The following is a 27691-nucleotide window of genomic DNA, read 5'->3' on the forward strand; positions in this document are numbered from 1 at the left end:
TACTAACGAAAGATGTCAAAAAGCCGAGAAATGTCTTAGACTTATTGAGGTAATTAGAATTGTATCCGACTGATTAGAAATTTTCATAGATAAGATTTCCAGGTCGAGCCATCACGTTGCCCAAGTTAGTGAATGTTTTTGCCCAAATATTGTGACTAAATGTGGCCAGCAGGAATGATTGTATCAGCTTAAGATTCCAGGAAATTTTAATTAATTGGTGGGTCAATGCCACTTGAAGAAGTAACAGAAAAACGTAGATCGATTGGACGACCAATAAAGCAGTTGCGGACTTTCACAAAGAGCCAAAACGCTGAATATTATCACACATCCTGAGGAAGTGAATGCCCAGTATTTCCCCGAGGACCCTAAAACTCCTTATCGGCAACGATTGTCTGGCCATTAACTTTTATTGCCACACCGTGGGTTGGCCTAAACAAAGCGAGCGCTCTGCCTTCCTTTCGCTGCCGCGGCGCTTATCAGTGACTGAAACTGATAAAAACGCCAGAAAAGCCAGGTTAACATTATATTTAATTGGTAGTTCCCTTTCAACCGTCGTGCAGTTTGATTCCCATCCTTTATTCGCTCCGATTCTTGCTGATAATATTCAACTCGGCTAATATCCTTTCGGTCAAAAGAAAGAACAAGGAAACATGCGTGTGATCACAGTCAACTTTTTGCTGATGGCAATCTGTGCTAGCTCAACTCTTTGGCCAGGTTGGACATTTAATACAATTATCTAAAATTGCAACACACGCCAAGACAATTGATTGAGTAATGCAGAGCTTAATAAATAATTGATTGACGGACGACAAATGGAATTTACCGAAAACTTATGAACTTAGTTCGAAAAAACAAGAAAAAACTTAAACATCCGGGACATCTTATCATTCGTGTTCACAGAAATTCCAGTCAAAAATAGTGCCATGGACAGTTCCATTATTGAAATTAGTTTTGTTGCCGCAAAAAGCTTTTAACCTCGGAAAATTATCTTAAATATTTTAAAAGAAATATAAGAATATTTCGAAAAGGCAGCTAAATATCCTATATTAGGTCATTTGAATTGAACATTTTGATGAACTAACTAAAGAATTCAAGGGCTGCGAAAGTTCCTACTATTTTTCCTTTTAAAATTTTGCTTTATTGTGAAAACTTAAAATTATATGTATTTTACTATTACTTATATGCATAAACAGTTCGTAGTAAAATGGCTTAAGACAATATGATTAAAACTGATTGGTATTTAATATGCACTTCTAATAGTTGAATATTACGAAATGTAATTTTCTTAGCTTGATTCATAAGTAAGATAACAACATCACCTGTTGACCAATTTTAATGAGTTGGTAACACAAGGAATATGTGTATAAACAATTCTCGTTGTACATATATCGACCGTGCTCCAGATTAAAATGGGCCCATCGAGTGAAAAGGTTATCTGATAAGGGAAAATTAAAGTACAATAACCTAAAAAGAAGCACAATGCGAGCGTAGAAAGTAGCCAGATTTGCTTGGTGTGGCAGTCTTTTCGATGTTATCTTAGTATTTGATTTATCAATCAGAGTTATTGCCCGCTCTTGAGCGACGAATTTTATCTCGTTCGGCCTTCGGGCAACCTGCCCACTCCTCTCCATTCTACTGATTCACCTCTTACCCACTCACGTTTTCCAGCGAATGCCCTGGAATGCTACAGTTGCGTTGGAAGCGAGTGCCTTGTGGAAACGGTTCCGACGGTTACTTGCACTATAGATGATGCCTCGGCCGCATTTGGCTTGGATACGATGACCGCCTTCAATCCGTTCAAGCGGTCTCTTCTTTCCGTGATGCCACGAGCTGCAGACGATGTACGTTGTATTTTGAAATTGCATACCAATCCTTATTGTATTAATATATCCACGCTTTACACCTGCACAGGACTCCACATCGGGATCCACTACAATTGAGGATTCTTCAACAACCGCTTCAGCTTCTACAACAGATTCTTCAACAGCCTCATCCACCACAAATGGAGATTCTAGCACCAGCTCCTTGGGATCTTCCACGTCAGATTCCTCAACCTCCGATTCTACAACAGATTCGTCGACTGCTTCCTCCACCACGAATGGAGATTCTAGCACCAGTTCTTTGGGATCTTCCACGTCAGATTCCTCAACCTCCGATTCATCGACTGCTTCCTCCACTACGAATGGAGATTCTAGCACCAGCTCTTTGGGATCTTCCACTTCAGATTCCTCAACCTCCGATTCTACAACAATTTCGTCGACTGATTCCTCCACCACAAATGCAGATTCTAGCACCAGCTCTTTGGGTTCTTCCACGACAGATTCCTCAACCTCCGATTCTACAACAGATTCGTCGTCGACTGATTCCTCCACCACAAATGCAGATTCTAGCACCAGTTCTTTGGGTTCTTCCACGACAGATTCCTCAACCTCCGATTCTACAACAGATTCGTCGTCGACTGATTCCTCCACCACAAATGCAGATTCTAGCACCAGCTCTTTGGGTTCTTCCACGACAGATTCCTCAACCTCCGATTCTACAACAGATTCGTCGACTGATTCCTCCACCACAAATGCAGATTCTAGCACCAGCTCTTTGGGTTCTTCCACGACAGATTCCTCAACCTCCGATTCTACAACAGATTCGTCGACTGATTCCTCCACCACAAATGCAGATTCTAGCACCAGCTCTTTGGGCTCTTCCACGTCTGATTCATCAACCTCCGATTCTACAACAGACTCAACGACTGCTTCCTCCACCACAAATGAAGATTCCAGCAGCAGCTCTTTGGGTTCCTCTACAACAGATTCTTCAACCTCCGATTCTACAACCGATTCGTCGACTGATTCCTCGACTACAAATGAAGATTCTAGCAGCAGCTCTTTGGATTCCTCCACTACAGATTCTTCAACTTCCGAATCTTCGACTGTTTCCTCCACCACAAATGGAGGTTCAACCGCCACAGATTCGTCGTCGTCCGAATCTTCCACCAGTTCGACAACTTCTTCGCCACCCATAAGCACTTCACCTTCTCCCCCAACAAATTACAAGATTGCGGCCTGTTACAGCATCTACAAGGACGGAGGTGAGCACACGGCATTATTTGGAACTCGATTGTTATACAAGATATTAAATATAAATGTTTCTCTTTGACCAGTGTTAAACCGTGGGTGTGTTAAGGTGCCCGAAGAAGAATCCGGCTGCCAGGCTGTTCGAAAGGAGCTTGACATAACAGAAGACTCTGCCGATCAGTGCGATATCTGCTTGACGAATCGGTGCAATGGAAGCACTAGCCTGAAGGTTTCCCTTGGCGCCATGATTCTTCTCTTGGCGATGGGACTTAAAAACGTGCTTTAAGAGATAGCCGGAGAATACTATGAATTATGTACATATATATTTGTTAGTAATTTGAATTCATTATTAAATAATAAACGCTTACCTTGTATCAATTTACATACTTTGACACTCGAGGCTTTTTTCATAATGCTTTATCATAGAGCTTATTTTGTTCCAATTTAATTGATTGATGGATTAATCCCCAAACAGCTGTCTTTAATGAAATGAAAATGACTTAAAATATTACACTATATTATTTTCGTGAGCAGGAAAAAACCTTAGCTTCTTATCTAACATCTAAGGTACAGATTCTTGAATGGAATATAAGCCAAGTCAAGACTTGCAAAATTGAGTATTTGTGCCTTTATCCAATTACACTCTCTATTCAAAAACTATAATTTGATAGTATATCTCATTAAACAAAATCTCTTAGCAATGAAAAAGTCCTTACACGCCTTAAACTTATGTGACGAATATGGATTTACACTTAACGAAATAATAAAAGAGAGAGCACTATCGTTACTGAGTATGAGTAACTGGTATAACAATTCCATAACGTAGGCAACGTAAGAAATGAAGCGTTACGATAACCATATAACGTAAACCAATAGAACTACGTGAATGGTTGTAGATTAGCAACAGAGAAAATATTTCATTTATTTTTAAAGGCACTTCATTGCTCTTAGTGAATGTTTAATAAATACAGATAGTAGATTAAACAAAGGTTTCCTATACAGTTTTTAAGTTACATATATAAAGTATTTAAAGCACACACACGGACAAACATATTTACATTCACACAAAATAACACATTCAAAAACATTATGATTACTTAAACTATGATTAGCCAGCTAAAGATTCGGTGACAAACACATGATAGCTGATTCTCACGAGGAAAGACTGTGATTCTGGCTGTTTTCGAATGCCTGTAATCAATTTGTAAAGTAATTAACATTATTTGTTTTTCATGTGCTAAACGAACGAAATAAAACGAACCTTTTGTGCGATTTTCAGCAGACTCTCATAGGTGGCGTGACCCGTCTGCTTCACCATACCGTGGAACACCTTAGAATCCGCCAGCGTTAGCAGTTCATAGGGCGTTCCGAACTCCACCGCTCGTCCAGCGTCCATCACCAAGACTTTGTCCGAGTCCATGATGGTGTGCAAACGATGGGCTATCGTCAGCACAGTGCACTCCTTGAACTTATTGCGTATGGTGGTTTGGATGAGGCCATCTGTCTGGGGATCCACATTGGCCGTGGCCTCGTCCATCACCAAGATCCGATTCTCACGCAGTATAGCCCGCGCCAAGCAGACCAACTGGCGCTGGCCAACGCTGAAGTTGGTTCCGCCCTCGGTGATTTTGCTCTGCAAGCCACTGGGAAGATCAGCCACCACCTCCTTTAGCTTAACCTCCTCCAGGGAACGCCACAGCTTCTCATCGCTATACTCGTCGAAGGGATCCAAGTTATATCGCATAGTGCCGGAAAACAGCACGGGTTCCTGCGGTATGATCGAGATTTTGCTGCGCAGGTCATGCAAACCCATCTCACTGGTATCCCTCTCGTCTATGAGCACGGATCCATCGTTGTAGGAAAGTCGGAACAGCGCATTTATCAGCGAAGACTTTCCCGCTCCAGTGCGTCCCACGATGCCTACTTTCTCTTTAGGTTTTATTACGAAACTGAGTGACTTGAGCACATTCTCCGCCTTTGGATCCGGCGTATAGCGCAAGCTTAGCTCGTCGAAAACGATTTTTCCCTGCTCTGGCCAGGACTTTGGTGGCTTCTTATCGGCCGGAGCTTCCAACGCTCCTTCCGGTTCAATGTCCTCGTACTCAACCACTCGCTCCACAGCTGTCATCGTATTCTCCAGCTCGGCGGACTGACGCATTCCCCACTGAACCATGCCGGTCATTCCCATGGCCTGTAGGACACAGAAAGTTTAAATGAGTTCAACAATCAAATACTAATCCGTCTTTGCTTACCTGCGTAATGGCCAGACCGACATCGCCTCCGTTCGCAGGAGGAAAGATGAAGAAGCTGAGAGTAATGATGGCTATGTAAATCACACAGAAACAGTCAAGCCAATATCCGAAGGCTCGCGAGGTGCTAATGAACATATAAAATGCGGAGCTATGCATATCCTGGTAATTGTCGAACTCCGCCTCCAGAACACGTTGGGCTCCAAAGGCACGAATGGTGGACAGACCGGTCAACGAGGCAGCTAAATGCGAGTATACTGGAGACCGAGCTATTCGAAAAAAGTTAATGAAATAAATGTGGAAGGTATTTTCGTAATCGGGACTTACTAATTGCTTCCATGCGCTTAACATCTCTTGATGTCTTTAGATAAAAGGTGCGCAGTTGATAGAAAATAATCCCCAGTACTACGGTTGGAATAAGGAACAGCGGATTGACAACGGCTATGACGATCACAATGCCAGCAAGCGCAAGGAAAATCTGAATGACGTCCATCATCACGGCAGGCAGTATCTCGTCAACTTGTCCCATATCCTTTGAGAAACGGTTAAGAATGCGCCCAGATGGATTCGTATTGAAGAAGTACATAGCAGCTCGGGTGATGCCGCGGAACATGGAATTGTGCAGACGAATTGAGGCTTTCATGGCCAAATTAAAGAATAAAAACGAGCGAGCCACGGTCACCAAGATGGTCAGTACTGTGATCACCGTGAATATATAAGTATCCAGCATTTCGGCATCCACGGACAATCCTATATCATGCAGCCATGTCGACAGACGAGGTTCGAGTTCCTCAGAGCGAGTTGTGTCATTATTATCTACACGGTAAGCCACATTTCCCTTTTTGGTAACCCTAAAATGTAAAAATATATATATTATTTATTTATTGAAGAAATCCCGAAGCAATTCCTTACCAATATGAGAGAAAATAGTCACCCAGGGAGGCCAATCCTTGAGAGAGCACACAGAAGCCCATCATCACGAAGAAGGCGAAGAAACCGCCTCCCGCTTTGAAGTATTTGCTGTACAATCGCAGGCCGATTTGACCAGCCTCCTGGCGTTCCTGGTTGTTAGCTTGCTCCGCCTCGAGGTCATCCATGCACGAATCTGCCATGGAAAGCAGGGATTGCTCGCTGTTGCGTCGCTGGTCCAATTGGCTGTGGGTGTAGCTGCCCGATCGCGACCGTGATCGCTCCTCTGATTGCTCATCGCGCTCTGGATCGGCTAGCATGGTGGCGAAGTCCAATCCGGATTCGCGTAGAGACTCGTAGGTGCCCACGGCGCTTACACGACCCTTATCCATGATGACAATCTGATCGGCGTGCTGCAAGAACTGGAGCTGATGAGTGGCCAATATAACAATTCGCTCGCGTAGATAGCCACGCATGCACTGCTCGAAGAGATGGCGGGCCACATGGGTGTCCACGGCACTCAGTGGATCATCCAGAAGGTAAATGGAGGTCTCCCGGTAAACAGCTCTTGCCAAACTGATTCTCGCCTTTTGGCCACCCGACAGGGAAGCTCCACGCTCTCCAACTATGGTTTTATCCTTGAACGGGAGCAGCTCGAAATCTCGCTCCAGGGCACACTTCTTTACCACCTTAGCGTATCGACGACGATCCATAGGCTGGCCAAAGAGAATATTTTGTCGCACAGTGCCGGAAAACAGCCACGGTTCTTGCGAAGCATACGACATGGAGCCATTAACCTTGATCTCGCCAGACTCTGCGGGCAGTTCACCAAGGATGGCTTGGATGAGACTGGATTTACCGGATCCAGTGCGTCCGACAATACCCAGCATGGTTCCAGGCTGAACACGAAGGTTTACACCATTAAGCGAGTAATCGGGGGAGTTAACATCCCATTTGGCCATAAGTCCGCTAATAGAGATTCCCGCCTCCGACAACTTGGCGTTCTCATTAATAGTGGGATTTGGTGGACCTAAAAGCTTATCCTCAGCTTCGTCGCGCTCCTCATCTCCATCGGCATGAACCGTTTCCTGATTGCTGCCTTGGAAATCGTCAGTAAGATCCACACTCATATCCATCACATTCGTCTCGTCGGACTGCATATACTTCTGGACACGCTTAATGGACACCAGGGTCTCCGCCATTTGGGAGATGCCCTGGGGAAAGAACACCGTCATAGTGGTACGCAGGATATTGTAGTAGGCTGTGATCAAGAACGCCACTTCCGGGGTTAGGAACGTCCCGAGCAGCACATATCCCACCAGACTCAGGAAAATTGAGACACGCGTCAGAAAGATGATGAAGGAGAGCAGAATTCCACGGATGTAGGACACATGGCGGATAGCATTTATCTCCTTCTTACGTGCGAAGGCCACCATATATTCGAATGGCAGTTCCCATGCGTACATTTTGATCACCTGAATGCCCGAGATGATTTCGTTCATCATCCGTACCCTTTCGTCTGTGCGTAAGGCGGTTCTGAGACGCAGCACCGATGTTCTCTTTCCCAGATACGCCTGCAGGGGGATGAACAACAACATGAAGGCCACACCAAACACAGCAGCGATACCAATCTGTAAAATTATTTGGGTTTGTTAATCGTGATATTTTGGGTTCAAAAGATTATCGCCATCCTCACCTCACGGTACATCAGGTATGTGATAAAGAGGGTCTCCAGCGGTCCCACCCACAAGTAATGTACGAATATGGTAGCCAGATCGAGACGTCCCACGTCGTTCGACATAAGGTTCACCACATGTCCAGCTGTGGTGTCTCCCAGTGCCGACTTACTCAGCCGTAGCGCCTTGCGGTAGATCATGCTGCACATACCAACGCGCATCTTGAGTCCTGCGAAAATATCAGCATTTGTTTAAGTACCTTTGATGACAAATAGTTTAAAAAATTAAATGATTACAGCCCTTATTATCGCAAATAAAGCTTCAAACTAAATTTTTATTTCTTATTTAACAACCAGACACTAAGTGGCACTTAGATTATCTAATTAAATGTAGATTGCTAATTTGTTGTCACTTTTTTATCTATGCCGACATCGTTTAAAACGAATTAGGGGATTTACCAAATAGAGTAATTAAGACATTTAACAATAGTTTAAGACGTTGGCCCGGCATAAATTATTATGTAGCTTATTAGCTTCTAAGAATATACATTTCATATGTACAAAATAAAATGACTTGTTAAAAGGGAAACACTTGACTCACCCACATGCATTGTGCCTAGCATATAAGGATGCATTATGATGACATTGAGGGCACTGCACAGGATCACTCCAGCTGCATAGTAATAGGCCGACTCAATCGATTCCGAGCCATGTGTGTAGTAGGCGATGAGTTTCAGCAAGAAGATTGGCTGAAGCGTTCGAAGACCCAATTCCAGCAGGAAAAGCACCAGGCCAAGCAGTGCGAAGTACCAGCCAAAAACTCGCAGAAGGGCTCTTAACAAATTGGGCTTTCCTTTGGTTTTATCAAGTTCCAATTCCCAGGAAGCGCACAATTTGTTCCCCAGAGTCTCTGGAAAAATTGCACAAATTAACACAATTTAATCACAAATAAGAGACTTAATAAATTCGGATTACGAAAACAACAATTACCCAGACCACAGCTATCAATTGGTGAAAAAGAAACACAAAATCATGGAAACAATTGAAGACATAAAGCAAATCAATTAAGCCGGTCAACGAACATACTATGTACAATGTACGTGCATCGATCAGTAAAATGAATTGATCCCATGATAACTACATACAGTGCGTTCGGAAAATATAGGTCTGCTTGAAGTAAAGACATGTGGAGTGATCACTTCATTATCTACTGTCTTTCATGCACAATTATGACTTGCAAAGATAATAAAACGTCTCCATTGATGTATTTATGCTCAAATCGATTTAGAATTTCGCAATTCACCATTTTGTGAATCATAATCACAATTTCACCATACCAGATTTGTGCTCTTTTAAGGCTCTGTAAAGATCCTTGGTATCCAATGTGCGTTTCCGACCCTTGATAAAAGTCGGCATGGTGTACCTACGTATATTGGTAAAGAAAAATTAAGGCCATTAATAGGTTTAAATTAAATGTTAGTTACTATGCTCACCAGAAACATGCTGCCGAAACAAAATTGCAATGTTCCCGGGGATTTTCCGGCAAATCTGCCGTTTTCAGCGACTGCATGTTGTACTCCCTCTAAAGAAACTGAAATAAAAAAGGCTGTATAAGCAGCGTAATAGATAAATAATGAACTGAGCTGTATTGGATAAGGGAAATATGTAATTCTGCTGATTGGTTCTAGAACAAAAGTCGATATGAGCACAAACATTGCCGTTTCATTTATCGACGTACTATTTATTTTTTAGTGGAAAACCCATGGGTTTGGGTGACAGGGGCGGTTAGCGAATGTATCACTCACTGCTCAAGAGTTTGTAGTTCGTCATAATAGGGCTTGCAGTAACGACGGGCCCAGGGAATCAGCAATGTTGAAGAGGGGTTTGGTTCCCTAAAACCAAACACGCGTTTGCCATTTCGCAGTACAGTGAACAACTGGTAACAGTGCATGTTACACCGCGCACATGTTTTACATTCTCAAGTTAGAAAGTCGCCTTTTTAAAATACAGTACAGATATTTTGTTTAAGTTTATTTATTTATGATTTTTGGATGAGTAATACAATCAATTTCATCAGGCGGCGAAAAATTAATCCCTTATTTATAAGCACATACATAAAGATTCCAAAAATAGCCTTCGTTTTACCGTCTTTTTTATATCCTTCTATAAGCTCTGTAACTTAACAGTTGACTGTTGTATGTTGTAATGCGTATATCTCCCAATTGGGATCTACTGTAATTGTCTGTTTCTTACTCTCTCCCTGTTCTACTCACACCCGCCCAGAATAAGCACTTCGAGCATTTACCGTTTACCCATTCGGAATATAAGTATGTATGTACGTATGTAAATATCTATATATTTATGTGCGGGTGTGAGAAACGTACCACGTTGTTGGTGACACAAAAAAGGGAAACTTTTATCGAAATGTCCAAATGCAAATGTACATTACACTTATCGGCCAACAAACAATAATTGCGCACAGATAAAGGCCGCATCGATGGTTTTTCATTTGTCTGTAAATTATCTAATCACATGGATTTTTTCACACAAATTACAAAGCACACAAATTACAAAGCAATCGGCGAGCGCACAATTAAAATAATTGCCATTGCTAGCAAATCCAATGTACTATGTACGTACTTTTGTTTCAATATTGTTTACATTCAACAATATGGTTATTGTTGCTGGCGAACGTGAGAAAATCGCGATAGAAGACCCGGCAAAGCAACACAAAAACTATATACAGATGTTGTAAATAATAAAACAAACTTCGGTCCGAGCGCCAGAAAGAGCAGCAGGCTACTGAATGCTGAATTCTCAACACTGGCGGTTTCGGTTTCGGCGGCTATCGGCTCTAAATACGAAATTCGCCCCCAACCCCAGGCGCTCCCGAGCTACAGTAGATTCTGCCTAACGGGAACCACCATAGTTACTGCTCCCTTCGTTTGAAAATAATTAGTTTTAAGCAACTGGCAAAGAAATTTGATATCTGTATTAACTCTTTATCGATCTAACTTTTTACCAAATACAACACTTAATGTGCGTTGTCTTAGTTATTTCGCTGTTCTGAGAACGCACTGTGTATAACATCATCGTTAGGTAGTTTTTTCCATCATCCCAAGACAAACTCCAACTCCAATCGGGCTTTTATAACATGAAACCATCTCAACAATATTTCATATAAGTTGTCTGTATGTATGTATTAGACAAATTTATAGCATACAGTATAATGCAAGTATGTGAATTCATAATTATAATCTACTTAGGATTATTGACAGTAAGATTTATAACAAAAATATTTTTTTACAAAAATATCAATGTTAATCAATGGCATTATTGGCCACGGGATGGGGAGACCTACCTACATACGCATGTATTTGAAACTGAAAAAGCAGTTCCGCAAAGAAAATAATGGCAGATGTTAACGCGATTAGAGTCCATCAGAGATTCATACATCCTTAGTCATTCACTTTCAAGAACTACCACTGTACAATTGTTAACTGTGTGCTACCCCCTAGTGTGACACATATGTACAAGCATTTTATATATTTATGTATAAATGTGATTTGCAGTTTCTTGCTGAAAACCATGCAACAAGTGAATGTAAAAGAGTGGAACATTCCAATTTCGTTATTTGGATAGGTGTTTTTAAAGTTATAGAGCCTAACCTCCATTTCGAAATTTAAAACACCTCCCTAATTAGGAAATACAGTTTTAACACACCAGGCATTAAAAAAAAACGTTCAGCTCTAACAATCAAGGCATAAGCGAAGATCAAGACATAAATAAAGGCGTTCTCAAAGCGCACTTTCAAAATGAATTTATCATGTTGTTCCTAAAAATATTATGGTATGACACACACCAGACTTGGCTGAACATATTTCAAAGCATTTTGTATTTCAGTCCACATCCTCTAAGCTGTTTCACAAAGTTCCATTATTGGGAATGCCGCCGAATTAGAATTAAAGCTAACACAGGTAAATAGTATCAAATTTGAGCTTGGAAATCATTTAAGTAAATAAACCACACATCATTTGTTTAGTCTATAAAATAGTTTCGATTTCCAGTTTTATTTGTTGGGTTTATTGGTTGTACATTGATGGAAATGTAGGACCCCGCAAGACTTGAAAACAAACTACCAACTAGCGAATCAAGAACTTAGGCAACCAAGGCGGAGGCGGTGCTCGACTCGTATTTCCAGTTGGGGGGCAGGACGCTCTTGGTCTTGTAGTAGCGGGCCAGGCGGTGGATCCTGGACTCAACCAGAATCAGACGGAACTTGCCGTCCTTGTCCTTACGGTTGCGCTCCAAGTGCTTGCGGATGGCGACGGCCTTCTTGATCATGTGGTACAGATCCTCGGGAATGTCGGGCTTCAGACCCACCGACTTCATGATGCGCAGGATCTTGTTTCCGTTGACGAAACGCACCTGGGCAACTCCGTGCGAGTCACGCAGGATGATGCCTGTGAAAACCGGATTCCGAATTAACATAACCTCAAACAACAACATACTCGGAAGTACTCACCTATTTTGGAGGGAGTCAGACCCTTCTTGCCCAGCTTCTTGATCTGGTCCTTGACATCCTCGGCGTTCAATTTCAGCCAGGATGGGACAGTGCGTCTGTAGGGGAGGGCTGATTGGGAAATACCCTTGCTGCGAAAGAAATACACAATTGTTAGTGCGCGTTTATGGCGGCGCCTGTCAAACGCGAATACGTCTGCACCATGTGCTTGCCTTTGGGGTCGATAATTAACCCACTAAAACCATCGGGGAAACACATTTAACACATTCATTCGTTCGACCCGCACGGCAGACACATTTTGCATGCATTTAGATTGGCCCACAGGCATCGGAAACAATGGAAAATTGCATTTTTACCCAGGAGCGTGCATACGACCCATCTTGATAGTCTAGTTTTTTACACCGAAAAGAAGGTGGAGACTTTTGGCACGTTGACAGCTCTACGATTGTGGAGACCTGTCAAAGCAGCTATCGATAACGGCATGCTTAAAGATATTTTTTTTGGAATGCGCATAACATATTGTAATATTATGATATTCAAATCTTTAATTTATGTGACTATTAATGGATTTATTAATGTGTAATAGAAACCTATTTTGCTTAAATGTTTTTATTCAGCCTATCGATATTTGTATACTATTGTTAGCTAAACTCTACACAAGAACAGGAGTGCTTTGGGAAGGTTTCATTTCTTGCAGCACGCTAAACGGTCACATTATTGTTTTCCGACCAAGAATTTACCAATAAAATGCATTTAAATAAATATAGTGAAGTAGTGGAACGGCTTGAGAACGAGGAATTCGAGGTGAGTGATTGTTTAATATATTCACTACAGATGGAATTCTTGAAACCGATACTTTCACAGCAAGTCGAATTGGGAGCTGAAGTCTACCAGCAATTACTTGCTATTTATCTCTATCAAAACAAACTGTAAGTGATTGATACAAAAGAAATATATATTTTAATCGTGTGCTATAGGGCCGATGCCAAGTTGTTGTGGATGAGAGTTCCAGCTAACCTAAAGGATGACAAGGAACTGATCCAACTGAACCTGCTCAATATTGCCCTGCAGAACAATAACTATGCCGATTTCTTCAAACACGTCAAGTATGAGTGGTCGGAAAGAGTAAAGTCACCTGTGGAGGATCTTCTAAGTATGGCTAAACCTAAAAGCTTACTAACTGGCTATAAAACTCATAATGTATCTACTTAGATAAGCAACGCGAAGAGCTGTTCAAACTAATGGGCAGCGCTTATGTGTCCATTTACCAGCACAATCTACTGGAATTGTCACTAATGTCGGAGGACGAATTGAAACGCGTCTGTGCGGCCTTAAATTGGACTGAGGAACTGGACGGTGACCGGGTGATCCTGAAGCCCAAGGTTCAGGAAGCACCGCCAACTCGTGGAAACGATGACCAGTTGCTTAAGTTGACCGAGTTTGTAACCTTCCTAGAGAATTAAGCCTCAATAAATTTCAATTTTTGTATAAATTGGAAGGAAAGTTATGGTCACACAGCCTGAGTTAATCTAAAAAACAACTCGATTAATATCGTTATTATACATATTTAATAATGTTAGCTAAATTGCCGAATTCGCGCCATTGGGTTTTGTACCAATTAGCCTTTGGAAGTATACTTAAAAATTAAGAATTATAAAATAAGGCTCTAGAATTATAATTTACCAGGTAATCTATGTAGATATTTGTTCATATTCTTGGACTAATTTAAGTATGTTGATGTTAAGTATGATTTTAATATTCTTCAGAATTCAGTTAAGTAAAATATATTGCAGAAAATCGATCGATGCTACCGCCCAGAAACACCGATAGTATCGAATAATCATCGATATGCGTTCCACCTCTACCGTTGTGTCACTTGAAGAAAAAAAATATTAATTTGCACCAACGACGTACGTTTTTCGTTCGAAAGAATAGCAATCAGCGGATAATTGTATGGATTATTAGAAAATTTAAGGCGACGGAATATAGTACCTTGCGAAATTATTTTGTAACCTTGAAAAAGCAATCTGGGAATCGCCAGAGGGCCAAATCGAAATCGTCGTTTGCCTACAGAATAGAAAACCCGATTTTCAGTGCGCTTGTGTTTGTGTGTGAGCAGAAGGAATAGCGGAAAAAATGGCAGCAAGCGACAAATCGGTCGACGATTCACTATATCCCATTGCGGTTCTAATCGATGAACTGAAAAACGAGGACGTTCAGGTTTGTCATGTTCTAAACCCCCAAGTCCAGTTGTATCTCGTGAGGAATGTACAGAATAGTGATTAAATTTTGGATAAGCGTGCCCACACTCCCTGCTCTATTTTTTTTTTTTTTTTTTTTTTTTTATTCGACTTACGGTAGGAAAATTAAAATCTTCTAAAGATACCACCTACTGTTCGTAGGTGGCATGCACGATTCATAAGACCTATTGGAATTATGCCTACGTACTAAAACAAAAACCTCCGCGTGCTCTTCAGTCCTTACTCGCTCACCGGGACTGCCAGTCAAGGTATGACTTCGGTGAGCAGGATGTGAGGCCAGGTCGCACCCCCTGCCTTCAGTGTAGTCCTTGGCGGCTCCTTCTTCCTTTAGTTGATTTTTTACGACGAGCCGGGAACTCTGGAGTAGAATTCTTCGCCCGCCGTCACCCAGGGCGCCAGTTTGGGCTTAGGCATCCACTCTGTTGGCCATCTCGTCTGATCGGACACGCTTCATCATATTGATGATAAGGCTGTGTCCCAGCTCCCAAGCCTCGCTGTTCGCCAGCATGGCCGCGAACAAGCCACTAGGGCTGAGCGGGGTACCTGACAGCGTCTTTAGCTGCTCCCTCTCCGCCGTGAACCTGGAGCAGTGCATTAGCACGTGTTCTGCTGTTTCCTCACCGTCGACGCAGAACAAGCATCGAGCTGACTCTACGTGACGGAACCGGAGTAGGTAGGCCCGGAAGCAGCCATGGTCCGTAAGAAACTGGGTTAGGTGGTAGTCCAAGCATTTGTGCTGGCACTCTGCCCAGACCGTCAACTCAGGGATGAGCTGATGAGTCCACCTCCCCCGACGCGAAGTCTGCCATCTGCTCTGCCATTCACCTGTTAGCCACTCGTGTGCCTCTTGCTTGGAAGCGCCGCTTCGCATTAGACTGAGAGCCTTGATCTCCAGATCAATTGGCGGCAGGCCTGCCAGGGCTAGCGCCGCGTCCTCGGATATGGTCCTGAAACCTCTAATGAGCCTGAGGGCCATTGACCGTAGCACCGAACGAGCTCCTTTCAGGTATGAGCCCCTGCTAGTGGCATTGCTCCAGATTGGTGCAGCGTATAGCAGAGAAGCCTTTGCTACTGACACCAGCAGTTTCCTGGCCGGGTGTCTTGGGCCACCGACGTTGGGCATCAGCCTGGCCAACGAAGAGGCTGTGACTGCTGCCTTCTTGCTGGCGTAGCTCGCGTGGTCCTTGAACGATAGCCTGCGATCTATCATTACTCCTAGGTACTTTAGGGACTCTTGAGAGGTCACCTGTGTTCCATTGACGGAGACCAGCATGTTCTCCACCTTTTTCCTGCTGCTGCTCTATGTGCGATTGTATTTGTGCAAAAATGCGTCACTGTGTGGGTGTGGGTGCATGGGCATTTGTGTTGGTGCGAGTGTGTGCATCGAAATTATACCGAATTTCGATATACACAAGATTAGCGCTTTGCGAAAATAAATCTTACTATTATCAATTAATTGCAATTATCGGTATACGTGTTTATCCGCTTCTTATTTGTAGATTTTGTTATCCTTCATTTATGTATGTATAAGTATAAGTTTATACGCATTTGTTATTTGCGAAAACAATTTACAACTGCGCGTTTTAAAAATAGATCAACTTCAATCAATAGTAATACCATTACTGATGTTAAAATGAGATAGTAAGATGAAGTAATTTCGTTACATCGAATAATCTAATCACTAATCTTATCTTAAAAAGATATCTTAAGTAAATATATGTGCTACGTTTTTGTTTGAAAATTAAAATGTGAGGTACAGGTAGACCACAGCTTTTCTTTAAATAAAACCAATCAGCCCTATCAATAATAACCTCAAAATCGTAGAATTATTTATCACTTATCCTACATTTGAATACCCTACTAAAATAATCATTTTTTATTTTTCCCCTTACCAAAACAGCTTCGGTTGAACTCCATCAAGAAACTGTCCACCATTGCACTCGCCTTGGGCGAGGAGCGCACACGGTCTGAGTTGATTCCCTTCCTCACCGAGACCATATACGATGAGGACGAGGTACTGCTGGCCCTGGCCGATCAACTGGGCAACTTTACGAGTGAGCAAAGATATATTTCCTGCCAAAACATTTTCAACTATTTCCCGCCATTACTTTCCAGGTCTCGTTGGTGGACCAGAGTTTGCCATGTACTTGATTCCGCCCCTCGAGAGTTTGGCCACCGTAGAGGAAACCGTGGTGCGAGACAAGGCTGTGGAATCTCTGCGCACCGTGGCCGCTGAGCACAGCGCCCAGGATCTGGAGATCCATGTGGTGCCGACATTGCAGCGATTGGTTTCCGGTGACTGGTTCACCTCACGCACCTCTGCCTGCGGCCTCTTCTCGGTCTGCTATCCACGCGTCACGCAGCCAGTGAAGGCCGAGCTACGCGCCAACTTCCGAAAGCTCTGCCAGGATGAGACACCCATGGTGCGCCGTGCAGCAGCCAACAAGCTGGGCGAGTTTGCCAAGGTCGTTGAGACCGAGTATCTGAAGTCCGATTTGATTCCCAACTTTGTTCAGCTGGCGCAGGATGATCAGGTAAGCACCTAAATCAATTTAAGTACACTTTAAAATATCAATCCTTACCTAATTTTCAGGACTCTGTTCGTCTGCTGGCTGTAGAGGCTTGCGTCAGCATTGCCCAGCTGCTGCCCCAGGATGATGTAGAGCACGTAAGTTGAACAGCGCTAAAAATCGTTATGGCTTGTGGCTTACAAAAAATATTCCTTACTTAGCTGGTTCTGCCCACGCTGCGTCAGTGCGCCAGCGACTCTTCCTGGAGGGTGCGTTACATGGTGGCCGAGAAGTTTGTTGATCTGCAAAAGGCTGTGGGTCCGGAGATTACTCGGGTGGATTTGGTGCCTGCCTTCCAGTACTTGCTCAAGGACGCCGAGGCCGAGGTTCGTGCTGCAGTGGCCACCAAGGTGAAGGACTTCTGCGCCAACCTGGACAAGGTGAACCAGGTGCAAATCATCCTTAGTTCCATTTTGCCCTATGTGCGCGATCTTGTATCGGACCCCAACCCTCATGTCAAGTCAGCTCTGGCCTCAGTGATCATGGGTTTGAGTCCCATGCTGGGCGCCTATCAGACTGTGGAGCAATTGCTTCCCTTGTTCCTCATTCAACTCAAGGATGAGTGCCCAGAAGTGCGCCTAAACATCATCTCAAATCTGGATTGCGTTAACGACGTCATCGGCATCCAGCAATTGTCACAGTCGCTTCTGCCCGCCATCGTCGAGCTGGCCGAGGACTCCAAGTGGCGTGTGCGTCTAGCCATCATCGAGTACATGCCTGCTCTGGCCGGTCAGTTGGGTCAGGAATTCTTTGACCAAAAACTGCGCGGTCTCTGCATGGGATGGCTCAACGATCACGTGTACGCCATTCGTGAGGCAGCCACCCTCAACATGAAGAAGCTCGTCGAGCAGTTCGGAGCTCCCTGGGCCGAACAGGCCATAATTCCAATGATCCTGGTCATGTCGCGCAACAAGAACTATTTGCACAGTAAGTTATCGAATTGAAATTGAAAAGATCAATATATGCTGATAGTTCTTATGATTTTTAGGAATGACTTGCTTGTTCTGCCTGAATGTTTTGGCAGAGGTCTGCGGCACAGATATCACCACCAAGTTGCTGCTGCCCACAGTTCTCCTGCTTGCCGCTGATCCCGTTGCCAATGTTCGTTTCAACGTGGCAAAGACCCTGCAGAAGATCTCGCCCTTCCTGGAGGCCAGCGTCATTGATGCCCAAGTAAAGCCCACACTCGACAAACTGAACACAGACACAGATGTGGATGTCAAGCATTTTGCTGCACAGGCCATTGCCGGCATAGCTGCAGGTAAGCAATAAACAGTCTGATATATTTATAATAAGGGTTTAACAGGGATAAAAAGAACAATATAAAACATTTTTGAAACACAGCAAATTGCATTACCACAAGTTTTAAGACATACAGGGAATCTGAGAGTTACACATATTCATAAAATGTCAGCTAGTAGTAAGACTTTACTTTTAATTGAAATCCTGTCGTAGAAATGGAACTGAATGTGTTTAGAACGGCAATACCGCCTTGCATGGGCGCCAAAATTGAGGCGGCAATGGACTCAAAGCTGATCGTGGAACCGCCCCGACAGCCGGAGGCAGCTGACAATGACATTTTGCAGGAGATGAATGGCAAGGCAGCGGAGCCGCCCACGCTTGACTCGGAATGTTAGAGGATGAGTAGCCAACCACATGACGTGTGATGTGCCTCCCGCTGTCTCCAGCCAGTTCCACAAGCCAATGTGTTTAATCCTACCCGTTGTAATCATATTCAAATTTGATTGTTTGTTTGTTCAAGATAACCAGGCTAGATGTCCGACCTGTTTAAAAGTGCGAGTGCAGTGGTGCAGTTTTTAACCAATACTAATGTTGTGCCATATTTTTCTGTCTCTTTCCCGGTATCATCGCCACCACCACGTGGTTATCTCACCATTCCCCACTCTGTGTTCGTCTGCAATAATGTGTTTTATATATTTGTTTGCAGCGTAATCAACCTTCTTGCATCTTTTTTTATTCTATTTTTAAAAATTTCTGTATTTAACGCCGGCAACAAAACATATTATGTAGCAACAACACTTAAGAACGGAAAATTGTAGTGGATCCCGGAAGGTGTTAAACGCTGCAGCCGATGCTGGATGAGGGATGAATGGAGCCAGGAGTCAAAGGAAGGAGAGAATCGGAGAATCAGCATGGGAGGAGACCCACTAAACGCGACACACAACTAAACATTAATACTTACATACTTATATTATATATAAATTACCATAGGCATAACGATCATTATTAAAAACATTTGTAGAGTTTGGAACATTTGATCGCATCTGAATGCAAAAATAAAATTGTAGTGAAACAATATCACAAGACCTATTGAAATGTTTAATGTGGAGCAAAGTTGAATATTAAACTCCTAAAATTGTATATCAATTTCTAGGTTTGATTTGGCTGTTCATTTATTATTTGCATTGATTATTTTTAATGTTTGAGAGGTATAACTTTGAAAAGCACAGATTATACAAACAAAATACTTGTATTTCCCCATTTTACAAATACTGTTAATTTATTTTGAAATACTAAAATCATTTTTGAAATTCCAGCAGTAAACGATTTTGACAGCAAGTTAGCTAGGCTGATATCGATAGTCGCCAAACAGACACCTGGCGATAGTTGGGGCTTCTTTTTGTTTTTTAATTGGATGATGGTGGTGGTGGTGGTGGCGAGCAGTTTCTAGCGAGAGATCAGTTGGACTTTTGCGACGAAGCGATACGCTTGTTTGTTTCGCCGTTCCGCTGCGCGTTGGCCAATGTTTGCCTAACTCTCGAATCGAATCCCGAATCCGAGTGTGGACGCGTAAGTGCCATTGAATTATTGCGTCTGGCGCTCGAGCGCCATCGAATCAGATGCGGCGTGGAATGTGGTGGAGTCAATGGGGTGATCAGATGCAAATTTTTGGGCAAATGGGTGGAACCAATCAATTGTGTGTGCATATAAGCAATAAACCGAGGTGTTTGTGTGTGCCCAACCAAACACACAGCCAAATGCGGAACATTATCAGTTTACCCACGGCTGTCGCAATCTCCGCGTCCATTTCCCGTCCACTGACCTACGATCCACCTGCCCCCGTGGACGCAACAAGTGTCCGAATATTTATAGTCTATGGGCTATGCATTAATTACTCGCATATGTCAAAAACGCTGAGCTGTTATTACAATTAGTGCTTCATTATTTTGCCCGATTTCCCCAAGTGGCGCGTTTCGCTAAGCGTTATTTTTTACCTTCCGCCAAACACTTGGCGCCGATTCGAACCCCTCCATACCCTCGAAACCACTGATACCCTCCTCCGTGCGACAGAGCATTATCTGACGTCTAATTTTCCCCCGATAAGCCGGAATATAAATTGAAGTGCTCTTTATTTATGTCCGCGATACAACGGCGAAATCGAGGCAAAAAAGAGGCCGGTACTTAAATTACGATTGCGTTGGGCAGGCAACAAGGGTCAGGGGTCTTCCATTTCGACATATATCTATGTATCTACATCTACAAACATTTCTACAGTCCAACTTCCCGCAGTTAGATTTGTTGTGAGTAGGAGGTTGTCAAGAATAGTAGTTGTAATATTAATTTATTAGTTTATACAAGAAAGTTTTGACTTCATTGAAGTATTTATATAATTTATTTTAAAAAGTATTTGTATTTACTTGTACTTTGTATTGAACTTTGTACTTTAATGGGTCCCAAAAACAATGTATGCTAAAACTTAAACACAACTTTCAAATTTAATGCATTGAGAAAACAAATATATTCCATCCAAGCTAAACTTTAACTTTTGTTCCCACTTAGGGACGTTGGACTGTAGCTTACAAGTGTGTTTGGATGGCATTGCTGTAATTTCAAGTCTGCATATTTAAGCACTGTAGTTTGTTCACTTAGACCCCGGGTTAAGGTAATCTGTGGCAATGGACAGTGGTCCCTGTAGCTGGTTGAACTGTCAAACTTTTCCCATTTTTTATGATAGCCACATTACTAAGGTCAAAGTTACAGGGTCCGCCCATAAAAAGACTATTACTTCTAAAAGGTTAATTTTAGTGACAATAAAATGCGCTTAAAAAGGTACTTAAACTATGCTTAAATAAACATGGTGTAATAGTCTAACTAAACCCATCATATTAATGGATCAATGGAAAAGCTTTGTAATTATTCAGCTCAGTTGGGAAACTCATATTCAGTTGGGGAAACTCATTATGTTGCAATTTTAATTGATCGTTAATGGTGATTTGGAATTGGCTACCTGTAGAAATAAGTAGACTGGCTGGCGACAAAGCGTTTATTTTTATGGCTTTCATTCAATCACCATTGAATGAAGTGCATAATGGGATTAGCGTTCGATTAAACTTGTTCAGCCGATAGAAGTGGATGAATAATATGGCGGAGATTGGGAATGTTCGAGTGACCGAAATCGGATGTTCCACCGTAGGAGCACATTAGCACATGAATGATGCATGGACAAGCAAAGGCTTGGACTCCCACACGGACTTTGCCGCCGTTGGGGCCACACTCGTGTGAATCACGATGCTCATGTCGCAAGGCTTTTTTGGCCGAACTCACCATTACTATCTTATCCGAAAAAGATTGAAATTTAATTAGAGTTATCAATTTCAATGGGGGTTTAGGCCACGCCACATTAATCCGGCCAACCGAGTGCCCGGCCCAGTCTTTTCCAATCACCGCATGGGACCAGAGGATATCCGGACAATCCACTGGCCACGTAATCAATCATTTTATGGACTAATAGCCGACAGCCCACAGAAAACATGCACAAGGCCATTAAAAACAAATCCAGTAAGTAAGTGTGCGAAAATGGAAAATTCCGCTAATACGATTTGGATAATTATTGAACAGGGCTCCTCTGCGGACTCAAGAACTCCAAGGCGGATCTGGCGACAGCCAAGTTTATACTATATTATGGGTAAGAACTAATATTATTTTTAGTATATATGTAGAGAAATTATACATAAAGCCATGTTATTAAACTAAAATCCGAATTTCTTAAATATATTCAAGAATTCACCTATATCATTATCTTTTATCCACAGACCCACGGTGGCAGATAGCGATATCTATGACCTAACCGATTTCCAGAGTCTTCTGGAGGACGAGCACTTGGATTTGGACAAGAACACCGTGCTCTATTTGCACGGCTACTTGGAAGATCCGGATGTGGAGAGCATTCACGTCATAGCCGAGGCCTATCTGGAGCGAAAGGATACCAATCTTATCGTCCTGGACTGGGGTGAACTGGCCGATGGCAACTACATGTTCGATGCCTTCCCGAACCTCAAACAGCTGGGCCCAGAGCTGGCCAAGGTCCTGCTCAAAATGTTCGACCATGGCCTGGACATTGAGAAGTTCCACATTGTCGGACACTCGATGGGCGGCCAGCTGGCCGGACTCCTCGGCCGAGAGATTACTAAACGCACCAAGGGCGTCAGAAAGATAAAAAGGTGAAATGAGCGTGGTTTGATTTGAAATAATTTATTCAAGCTTTATTCGATTTTAGTCTTTGCCACTGGCAATTTGCCGACGTCATGATTATATTAGATATTAGATAAATAATTTAAAAGTCCAAAGTTTAATACTTTTGTATTATCATATGGCAGAGTTTCACGAAAAGTTATTTCTTTAAAATCGTTGATCGGCAAAGTGTATAAAGCTTATATTGAATCCTTTCTTTTATAGAATTTCCGCTTTGGATCCCGCATTTCCGCTCTTCTATCCGGGCACGCACCTGTCTGCCAATGATGCGGAGTTCGTCGACGTGATACACACGGACGCCTGGCTGTACGGAGCTCCGACGAGCACGGGCACGGCGGATTTCTGGCCCAATGGTGGATACAGTCTGCAGCCTGGCTGTCCGAAGCGAAACTACAAGATGCTCAGCGACAACGATTTGTCCAGTCATCGGCGGAGTTGGTGGTTCTGGGCCGAGAGCGTGTCGGATCGGTATCCCATCGGATTCGATGCTGTGCCCGCCAAAAAATGGTCGGACTTCAAGCAGAACAAAATAGTGGAGAATTGCCCGCCCGTGGTGATGGGTCATCATTGTCCCACGACGTAAGTTCCTACTTACCTTATATGCTTAGCGCAGAATGCAGTTTCATCATTTGAAATTGTGATTTTCAGAATTCATGGCGACTTTTACTTACAAACCAACGGACATACACCTTTTGCTCGAGGCAAGGAGGGCACTGTCTACGTTGACCCCAAGGATCTGCTGGGAAATACCCACAGTATCACCTGTGACTGCCCGTCGGAGAAAACGAATTAATAGACCATCTACAATTGCACTGTGTACATTATGAAATGTAGCTATATTAATGTTGTTATTTCTATGACGCCTTACACCACATTTTGCTTTACGAGAAAAATATACTTAAATTTTGTTGTTGAAGATATCTTTGCATTACTTTGGACCAATTTTTTATAAATTATTGTTTCACTATTTGGGGTTTGAAATAAGTCTTATTTATTTTATTAGCTTTTCGTGGAGTTTCTATATTAGTTTAATTTTTAAACATACATTTTCAAATACTTTAAATCGACTTGCTGCTTCCGCTCTTGCAATTCATTCCGGAACCAGTTCGAAAGTTGCGATATCGATAAAACAGCTATCGAGACGTGAACCTCTGCCACCGATAACACCGTTTGCGACAATTGAGCATATTGACAACAACACGAAATACGGCAAACTAAAATGAAGATAAAACTAATAGATTCGGTGGTGCGAAGTTTTAAGGTGGCCAAGATCTTTCGGGAAAACACGGACAAGATCAACGCCATCGATTTTGCGCCCAACGGCGAACATCTAATATCCTGCAGCGAGGATGACCAGATCGTGATCTACGACTGTGAAAAGGGCACGCAGTCGCGTACGGTGAACTCGAAGAAGTATGGAGTGGATTTAATCCACTTTACGCACGCCAACAACACGGCCATCCACAGCTCCACCAAGGTGGACGACACCATACGCTATCTCAGCCTGCACGACAACAAATATCTGCGCTACTTCCCCGGCCACACCAAGAAGGTTATCTCGCTGTGCATTTCGCCGGTGGAGGACACCTTTCTCTCCGGCTCGCTGGACAAGACACTGCGCCTGTGGGACTTACGCTCGCCCAACTGCCAGGGACTGATGCATCTCTCTGGACGACCGATTGCCGCATACGATCCCGAGGGCTTGATCTTCGCCGCAGGCGTCAACTCGGAAAGCATTAAATTGTACGACCTGCGGTCCTTCGACAAAGGTCCCTTCGTCACATTTAAACTTAATCAGGAGAAGGAATGCGACTGGACTGGCCTTAAGTTCTCCCGTGACGGCAAAACAATCCTGATCAGCACGAATGGATCGGTTATCCGGCTAGTAGATGCCTTCCACGGCACTCCGCTGCAAACGTTCACGGGCTATCCAAACAACAAGGGCATTCCCATCGAGGCGAGCTTCAGCCCGGATTCGCAGTTCATCTTCTCAGGCAGCACCGATGGACGTGTGCACATCTGGAACGCCGACACTGGCAATAAGGTGTCCGTACTGAATGGTGACCATCCGGGACCGGTGCAATGCGTTCAGTTCAATCCGAAATACATGATGCTGGCGTCCGCCTGCACCAACATGGCTTTTTGGCTGCCCACATCCGAGGAGGGTTTGTAGGCAATGATTCCCGCTTGCTTAGCTTATAAGATTACAGTTTAATTTATAAATAATAAACCAACATAACATAAACAGAGGCCTCTAACTGGATTCCTTGGGCTGTTCCTTGTGGCGGTCGTATCCTCTGCGTATGCTGTTCAGGAGTTGTCCAAGATTATGACCCATTTTGGCACTAATGCCGAGCACGGGATTTTGCAGGCGACGTTGCAGTTCCTCAAAGTTATTTTGGCCCTCTTCCACGTCCAGCTTATTGGCCACCACCAATTGCGGGCGACTCGCCAGACGTCCGCCAAACTGGCGGAGTTCGTGCATTAGCTGCTCATAGTGCTTCCATGGCTCCGGTGCACTGGCATCCAACACGAACAGCAGCAAGGTGCAGCGCTCGGCGTGCTTTAGGAACTGTATGCCCAAGCCCTTATTGCGATGAGCATTGGGCACGAGTCCGGGAAGATCGGCAATGGTGAGCTGGACATGGTCATCGTACTGGACGGTTCCCAAGTGCGGACGTAGCGTAGTGAAGGCGTAGGGAGCAACCTTTGGCTTGGCCCGTGTCAGTGCATTCAGTAGGGTGCTTTTGCCAGCATTGGGGTAACCAATCAAACCCACATCCGCCATGCTGCGCAGTTCCAGAGTGTATGATAGATCTTCACCCTTAGGACCGTATTCACTGACTTTGGGACTCGTTTCCTTGTCCGTGGTAAAGAAGCGGTTGCCCTTGCCACCGGCTCCTCCTCGAGCGGCCACAAACATAAGATCCGCTTGTCCCAAATCCCCGACAATTTGACCTTGCGCATTCCTGATCACCGTCCCGATTGGAACTTTGATCACAGAATGCTTGGCGTTCTTGCCATGGCAATCCTTGGAGCTTCCCGGCTCTCCTTCCTCCGCTTTCAGAATACTCCCCACGTGGTTAAAGTTGCGCACATCGTTAGAGGCCTGGAACACCACATGCCCGCCGTGGCCACCGTCTCCGCCATCTGGACCGGCCCTCTCATTGCACCATAGCTGCAGGAAGGACACGCAACCGTCGCCACCCTTTCCGCCGATGGCACGTATCCTCTTCGCATCGGAGAAGTACTGCGCCTGGAAATGGGGAAACAAATGTGTGGCATTAGTTATGTAAATTCCATTTCAAGCTTATGATTCTACCTCTTTCCGGGTGGACTTCGCCTTCTTTGGACGCAGCGCAGATGCCACCTGACAGTAGTTGGCTATGAGACCAATTGGTTTTGCATTTCTGGATATATCCAATGAAAATCGCGCAAGAAACGATTTGCCGGTAGAGAATAACATTGCTGAAGTCTTGTGAACATGGGCATAGTTAGAAAAATATGTAAAAGGGATTGACATATCTTAATCAAGTGAAATTAAATTAAATGATCTAAAGGTTGGAGAAATGTATTATATAAATATATTAGGTTGTATTTTAAGAGCGGGTAGAGTTTTTTACTTTTAAAAAAGTATTCGAATCCCCGTCTACGCCTGTGGAAAATCACCTGCTGATACATAAACATATCGCGACGACTATCGAAAGCTATCGAACCAGCTGGAAATTATGTTTTTGTTATCCAGAGGAACGAGAAGCTTTCAACAGTTGAGAAATATGTCTATTAAAGGAGCACTCATTGATCTCAGTGGCACCTTGCATGTGGAGGATGAACCTACTCCGAATGCTGTCGAGGCTTTGAAAAGGTGCTTAGTTAAAACCAAGATGTTCGTAATTATATTCATAAATGTCGTGCAGATTGCGTGACTCTGGCGTACTGGTCAAATTCGTTACAAACACCACGAAGGATTCAAAGGCCACTCTTCACGAACGGCTCTGCAGGATTGGCTTCCAACTTGACGCCTCTGAGATCTACAGCTCCTTGAGTGCCGCAGTCTCGTATGTGGAAAATGAGAGACTAAATCCTTACTATATTCTGTCTGAGGATGCACGACAGGACTTTCCGCCGGAGGACACTAGGCGCTATAAGGATTCAGTTGTAATCGGTCTGGCACCCAAGTCCTTTAACTATGACCAGCTGAACGAGGCTTTTAAGTGAGCATCCGAGCAAGGATATTCTTATCTCAATTAACGATTATCTCTGCAATAGCGTTCTGTTGGAAAACAAGAATCACAAACTGATCGCCGTGCATCAGGGTAAGTACTACAAACGAGCAGAAGGCCTGGCCTTGGGCCCCGGGTGCTTTGTCAAGGGTTTGGAGTTCGCTACAGGACGAACCGCCAAAGTGATTGGCAAGCCCAATCCTTATTTCTTCGAAGGAGCTCTGGATGGCCGGGATCCAGCGTCATGCGTTATGATTGGAGATGTAAGTAAAGTAAGGAATACATTTTGAAAACATACCGAATTCTTGATTCGCAGGATGCCAATGATGACATTGTGGGCGCCATGAGCATGGGCATGCAGGGAATTCTGGTCAAGACCGGCAAATATCTGCCAGATGTTAAACCATCGCCACCTCCAACAGCGTTGTTGGAAAACTTTGCAGAGGCTGTCGATTGGATTATACAGAAAAACCAATCTTAGGCTTTATTGGTTTCTGAAAATATGTTTATCGTGTTTAAAACATAGATACTGACGAATTTTTAGTTAAAATAGTTACTTAAAAAGACTTTACTGATATAGGTAAGGCTTAGATATAATCAAATGCTCAAAATAAGTTCAGTTCTGATTATAAAGTTTTCATGTGGAACATAATAAAGGACCCATTTTTAAAGTGTGAACTGTCCTACTAGCCCGCATTATTTTTCAACGATGTACGAA

General features: G+C 43.5%; 9 protein-coding genes across 13 annotated transcripts; 6 read left to right on the forward strand and 3 right to left on the reverse strand.

The window, feature by feature from the left end:
- Positions 1–525: 525 nt before the first annotated feature.
- LOC6611663 (suppressor protein SRP40) lies at positions 526–3457 on the forward strand. 2 transcript variants are annotated; one of them, XM_032727486.1, is made up of 5 exons: positions 526–714; positions 1669–1841; positions 1912–2320; positions 2420–3085; positions 3158–3457. In XM_032727486.1, exons 1-5 carry the CDS (start codon positions 651–653, stop codon positions 3355–3357), a joined length of 1512 nt encoding a protein of 503 aa, XP_032583377.1. In that variant the 5' UTR covers positions 526–650; the 3' UTR covers positions 3358–3457. The 2 variants fall into 2 exon arrangements, with proteins under 2 accessions (XP_032583377.1, XP_032583376.1); XM_032727485.1 differs by having other exon boundaries at positions 1912–3085.
- A 504-nt stretch (positions 3458–3961) lies between these two features.
- Positions 3962–10698, reverse strand: LOC6611665 (probable multidrug resistance-associated protein lethal(2)03659). 3 transcript variants are annotated; one of them, XM_002036164.2, is made up of 10 exons: positions 10545–10698; positions 9398–9495; positions 9242–9327; positions 8506–8814; positions 7926–8134; positions 6233–7860; positions 5648–6171; positions 5324–5589; positions 4333–5262; positions 3962–4262 (listed from the first exon to the last, which is right to left on the reverse strand). In XM_002036164.2, exons 2-10 carry the CDS (start codon positions 9472–9474, stop codon positions 4224–4226), a joined length of 4068 nt encoding a protein of 1355 aa, XP_002036200.1. In that variant the 5' UTR covers positions 9475–9495; positions 10545–10698; the 3' UTR covers positions 3962–4223. The 3 variants fall into 3 exon arrangements, with proteins under 3 accessions (XP_002036200.1, XP_032583374.1, XP_032583373.1); XM_032727483.1 differs by lacking the exon at positions 10545–10698 and adding an exon at positions 10289–10436; XM_032727482.1 differs by lacking the exon at positions 10545–10698 and adding an exon at positions 9710–9809.
- A 1239-nt stretch (positions 10699–11937) lies between these two features.
- On the reverse strand, positions 11938–12886 carry LOC6611666 (40S ribosomal protein S13). Its single transcript, XM_002036165.2, has 3 exons — positions 12783–12886; positions 12430–12557; positions 11938–12367 (listed from the first exon to the last, which is right to left on the reverse strand). Exons 1-3 carry the CDS (start codon positions 12803–12805, stop codon positions 12063–12065), a joined length of 456 nt encoding a protein of 151 aa, XP_002036201.1. The 5' UTR covers positions 12806–12886; the 3' UTR covers positions 11938–12062.
- A 218-nt stretch (positions 12887–13104) lies between these two features.
- LOC6611667 (COP9 signalosome complex subunit 8) lies at positions 13105–13933 on the forward strand. The gene is made up of 4 exons (XM_002036166.2): positions 13105–13230; positions 13291–13355; positions 13404–13579; positions 13639–13933. Exons 1-4 carry the CDS (start codon positions 13174–13176, stop codon positions 13887–13889), a joined length of 549 nt encoding a protein of 182 aa, XP_002036202.1. The 5' UTR covers positions 13105–13173; the 3' UTR covers positions 13890–13933.
- Positions 13934–14291: 358 nt separating this feature from the next.
- On the forward strand, positions 14292–19582 carry LOC6611668 (serine/threonine-protein phosphatase PP2A 65 kDa regulatory subunit). Of its 2 annotated transcripts, none has more exons than XM_032727484.1 (7): positions 14292–14646; positions 16588–16741; positions 16803–17221; positions 17281–17355; positions 17419–18184; positions 18246–18518; positions 18713–19148. In XM_032727484.1, the coding sequence occupies exons 1-7, from the start codon at positions 14563–14565 to the stop codon at positions 18892–18894; spliced, it is 1953 nt and encodes a 650-aa protein (XP_032583375.1). In that variant the 5' UTR covers positions 14292–14562; the 3' UTR covers positions 18895–19148. The 2 variants fall into 2 exon arrangements, with proteins under 2 accessions (XP_032583375.1, XP_002036203.1); XM_002036167.2 differs by lacking the exon at positions 18713–19148 and adding an exon at positions 19206–19582 and having other exon boundaries at positions 14294–14646.
- A 370-nt stretch (positions 19583–19952) lies between these two features.
- On the forward strand, positions 19953–23666 carry LOC6611669 (inactive pancreatic lipase-related protein 1). The gene is made up of 6 exons (XM_002036168.2): positions 19953–20068; positions 21889–22057; positions 22118–22184; positions 22312–22719; positions 22955–23329; positions 23399–23666. Exons 2-6 carry the CDS (start codon positions 22030–22032, stop codon positions 23541–23543), a joined length of 1023 nt encoding a protein of 340 aa, XP_002036204.1. The 5' UTR covers positions 19953–20068; positions 21889–22029; the 3' UTR covers positions 23544–23666.
- Positions 23667–23899: 233 nt separating this feature from the next.
- On the forward strand, positions 23900–24995 carry LOC6611670 (WD repeat-containing protein 82). Its single transcript, XM_002036169.2, has one exon. It carries the CDS (start codon positions 23970–23972, stop codon positions 24921–24923), a length of 954 nt encoding a protein of 317 aa, XP_002036205.1. The 5' UTR covers positions 23900–23969; the 3' UTR covers positions 24924–24995.
- Positions 24942–26228, reverse strand: LOC6611671 (mitochondrial ribosome-associated GTPase 2). Its single transcript, XM_002036170.2, has 2 exons — positions 26073–26228; positions 24942–26006 (listed from the first exon to the last, which is right to left on the reverse strand). Exons 1-2 carry the CDS (start codon positions 26214–26216, stop codon positions 25005–25007), a joined length of 1146 nt encoding a protein of 381 aa, XP_002036206.1. The 5' UTR covers positions 26217–26228; the 3' UTR covers positions 24942–25004.
- Positions 26229–26477: 249 nt separating this feature from the next.
- LOC6611672 (haloacid dehalogenase-like hydrolase domain-containing protein 2) lies at positions 26478–27651 on the forward strand. Its single transcript, XM_002036171.2, has 4 exons — positions 26478–26615; positions 26668–26964; positions 27020–27236; positions 27290–27651. Exons 1-4 carry the CDS (start codon positions 26479–26481, stop codon positions 27452–27454), a joined length of 816 nt encoding a protein of 271 aa, XP_002036207.2. The 5' UTR covers position 26478; the 3' UTR covers positions 27455–27651.
- The last annotated feature ends 40 nt before the right edge of the window (positions 27652–27691 follow it).

This window comes from Drosophila sechellia, chromosome 2L, assembly GCF_004382195.2.
Source record: "Drosophila sechellia strain sech25 chromosome 2L, ASM438219v1, whole genome shotgun sequence".
NCBI lineage: Eukaryota > Metazoa > Arthropoda > Insecta > Diptera > Drosophilidae > Drosophila > Drosophila sechellia.

Excerpts from the sequence above, each read along its gene's own strand:
- LOC6611672 (XM_002036171.2), top strand. The coding sequence starts at position 26,479 with ATGTTTTTGTTATCCAGAGGAACGAGAAGCTTTCAACAGTTGAGAAAT. Across the intron at positions 26,616-26,667 it reads GCTGTCGAGGCTTTGAAAAG|ATTGCGTGACTCTGGCGTAC; the intron begins GTGCTTAGTTAA and ends AATGTCGTGCAG. Across the intron at positions 26,965-27,019 it reads CAGCTGAACGAGGCTTTTAA|CGTTCTGTTGGAAAACAAGA; the intron begins GTGAGCATCCGA and ends TCTCTGCAATAG.
- LOC6611670 (XM_002036169.2), top strand. The coding sequence starts at position 23,970 with ATGAAGATAAAACTAATAGATTCGGTGGTGCGAAGTTTTAAGGTGGCC.
- LOC6611667 (XM_002036166.2), top strand. The coding sequence starts at position 13,174 with ATGCATTTAAATAAATATAGTGAAGTAGTGGAACGGCTTGAGAACGAG. Across the intron at positions 13,231-13,290 it reads TTGAGAACGAGGAATTCGAG|CAAGTCGAATTGGGAGCTGA; the intron begins GTGAGTGATTGT and ends ATACTTTCACAG. Across the intron at positions 13,356-13,403 it reads TATCTCTATCAAAACAAACT|GGCCGATGCCAAGTTGTTGT; the intron begins GTAAGTGATTGA and ends CGTGTGCTATAG.
- LOC6611671 (XM_002036170.2), bottom strand. The coding sequence starts at position 26,216 with ATGTTATTCTCTACCGGCAAATCGTTTCTTGCGCGATTTTCATTGGAT. Across the intron at positions 26,007-26,072 it reads CGAAGTCCACCCGGAAAGAG|GCGCAGTACTTCTCCGATGC; the intron begins GTAGAATCATAA and ends CCCCATTTCCAG.
- LOC6611665 (XM_002036164.2), bottom strand. The coding sequence starts at position 9,474 with ATGCAGTCGCTGAAAACGGCAGATTTGCCGGAAAATCCCCGGGAACAT. Across the intron at positions 8,815-9,241 it reads CTTAAAAGAGCACAAATCTG|AGACTCTGGGGAACAAATTG; the intron begins GTATGGTGAAAT and ends CAATTTTTCCAG. Across the intron at positions 8,135-8,505 it reads GCTAGGCACAATGCATGTGG|GACTCAAGATGCGCGTTGGT; the intron begins GTGAGTCAAGTG and ends ATATTTTCGCAG.
- LOC6611668 (XM_032727484.1), top strand. The coding sequence starts at position 14,563 with ATGGCAGCAAGCGACAAATCGGTCGACGATTCACTATATCCCATTGCG. Across the intron at positions 16,742-16,802 it reads TCAACTGGGCAACTTTACGA|GTCTCGTTGGTGGACCAGAG; the intron begins GTGAGCAAAGAT and ends ATTACTTTCCAG. Across the intron at positions 18,185-18,245 it reads CAACAAGAACTATTTGCACA|GAATGACTTGCTTGTTCTGC; the intron begins GTAAGTTATCGA and ends TATGATTTTTAG.
- LOC6611669 (XM_002036168.2), top strand. The coding sequence starts at position 22,030 with ATGCACAAGGCCATTAAAAACAAATCCA. Across the intron at positions 22,185-22,311 it reads AAGTTTATACTATATTATGG|ACCCACGGTGGCAGATAGCG; the intron begins GTAAGAACTAAT and ends TTTTATCCACAG. Across the intron at positions 22,720-22,954 it reads GGCGTCAGAAAGATAAAAAG|AATTTCCGCTTTGGATCCCG; the intron begins GTGAAATGAGCG and ends TTTCTTTTATAG.
- LOC6611666 (XM_002036165.2), bottom strand. The coding sequence starts at position 12,805 with ATGGGTCGTATGCACGCTCCTGG. Across the intron at positions 12,558-12,782 it reads GGTCGTATGCACGCTCCTGG|CAAGGGTATTTCCCAATCAG; the intron begins GTAAAAATGCAA and ends TTTCTTTCGCAG. Across the intron at positions 12,368-12,429 it reads TCTGACTCCCTCCAAAATAG|GCATCATCCTGCGTGACTCG; the intron begins GTGAGTACTTCC and ends CGGTTTTCACAG.
- LOC6611663 (XM_032727485.1), top strand. The coding sequence starts at position 651 with ATGCGTGTGATCACAGTCAACTTTTTGCTGATGGCAATCTGTGCTAGC. Across the intron at positions 715-1,668 it reads TAGCTCAACTCTTTGGCCAG|CGAATGCCCTGGAATGCTAC; the intron begins GTTGGACATTTA and ends CACGTTTTCCAG. Across the intron at positions 3,086-3,157 it reads CAGCATCTACAAGGACGGAG|TGTTAAACCGTGGGTGTGTT; the intron begins GTGAGCACACGG and ends CTCTTTGACCAG.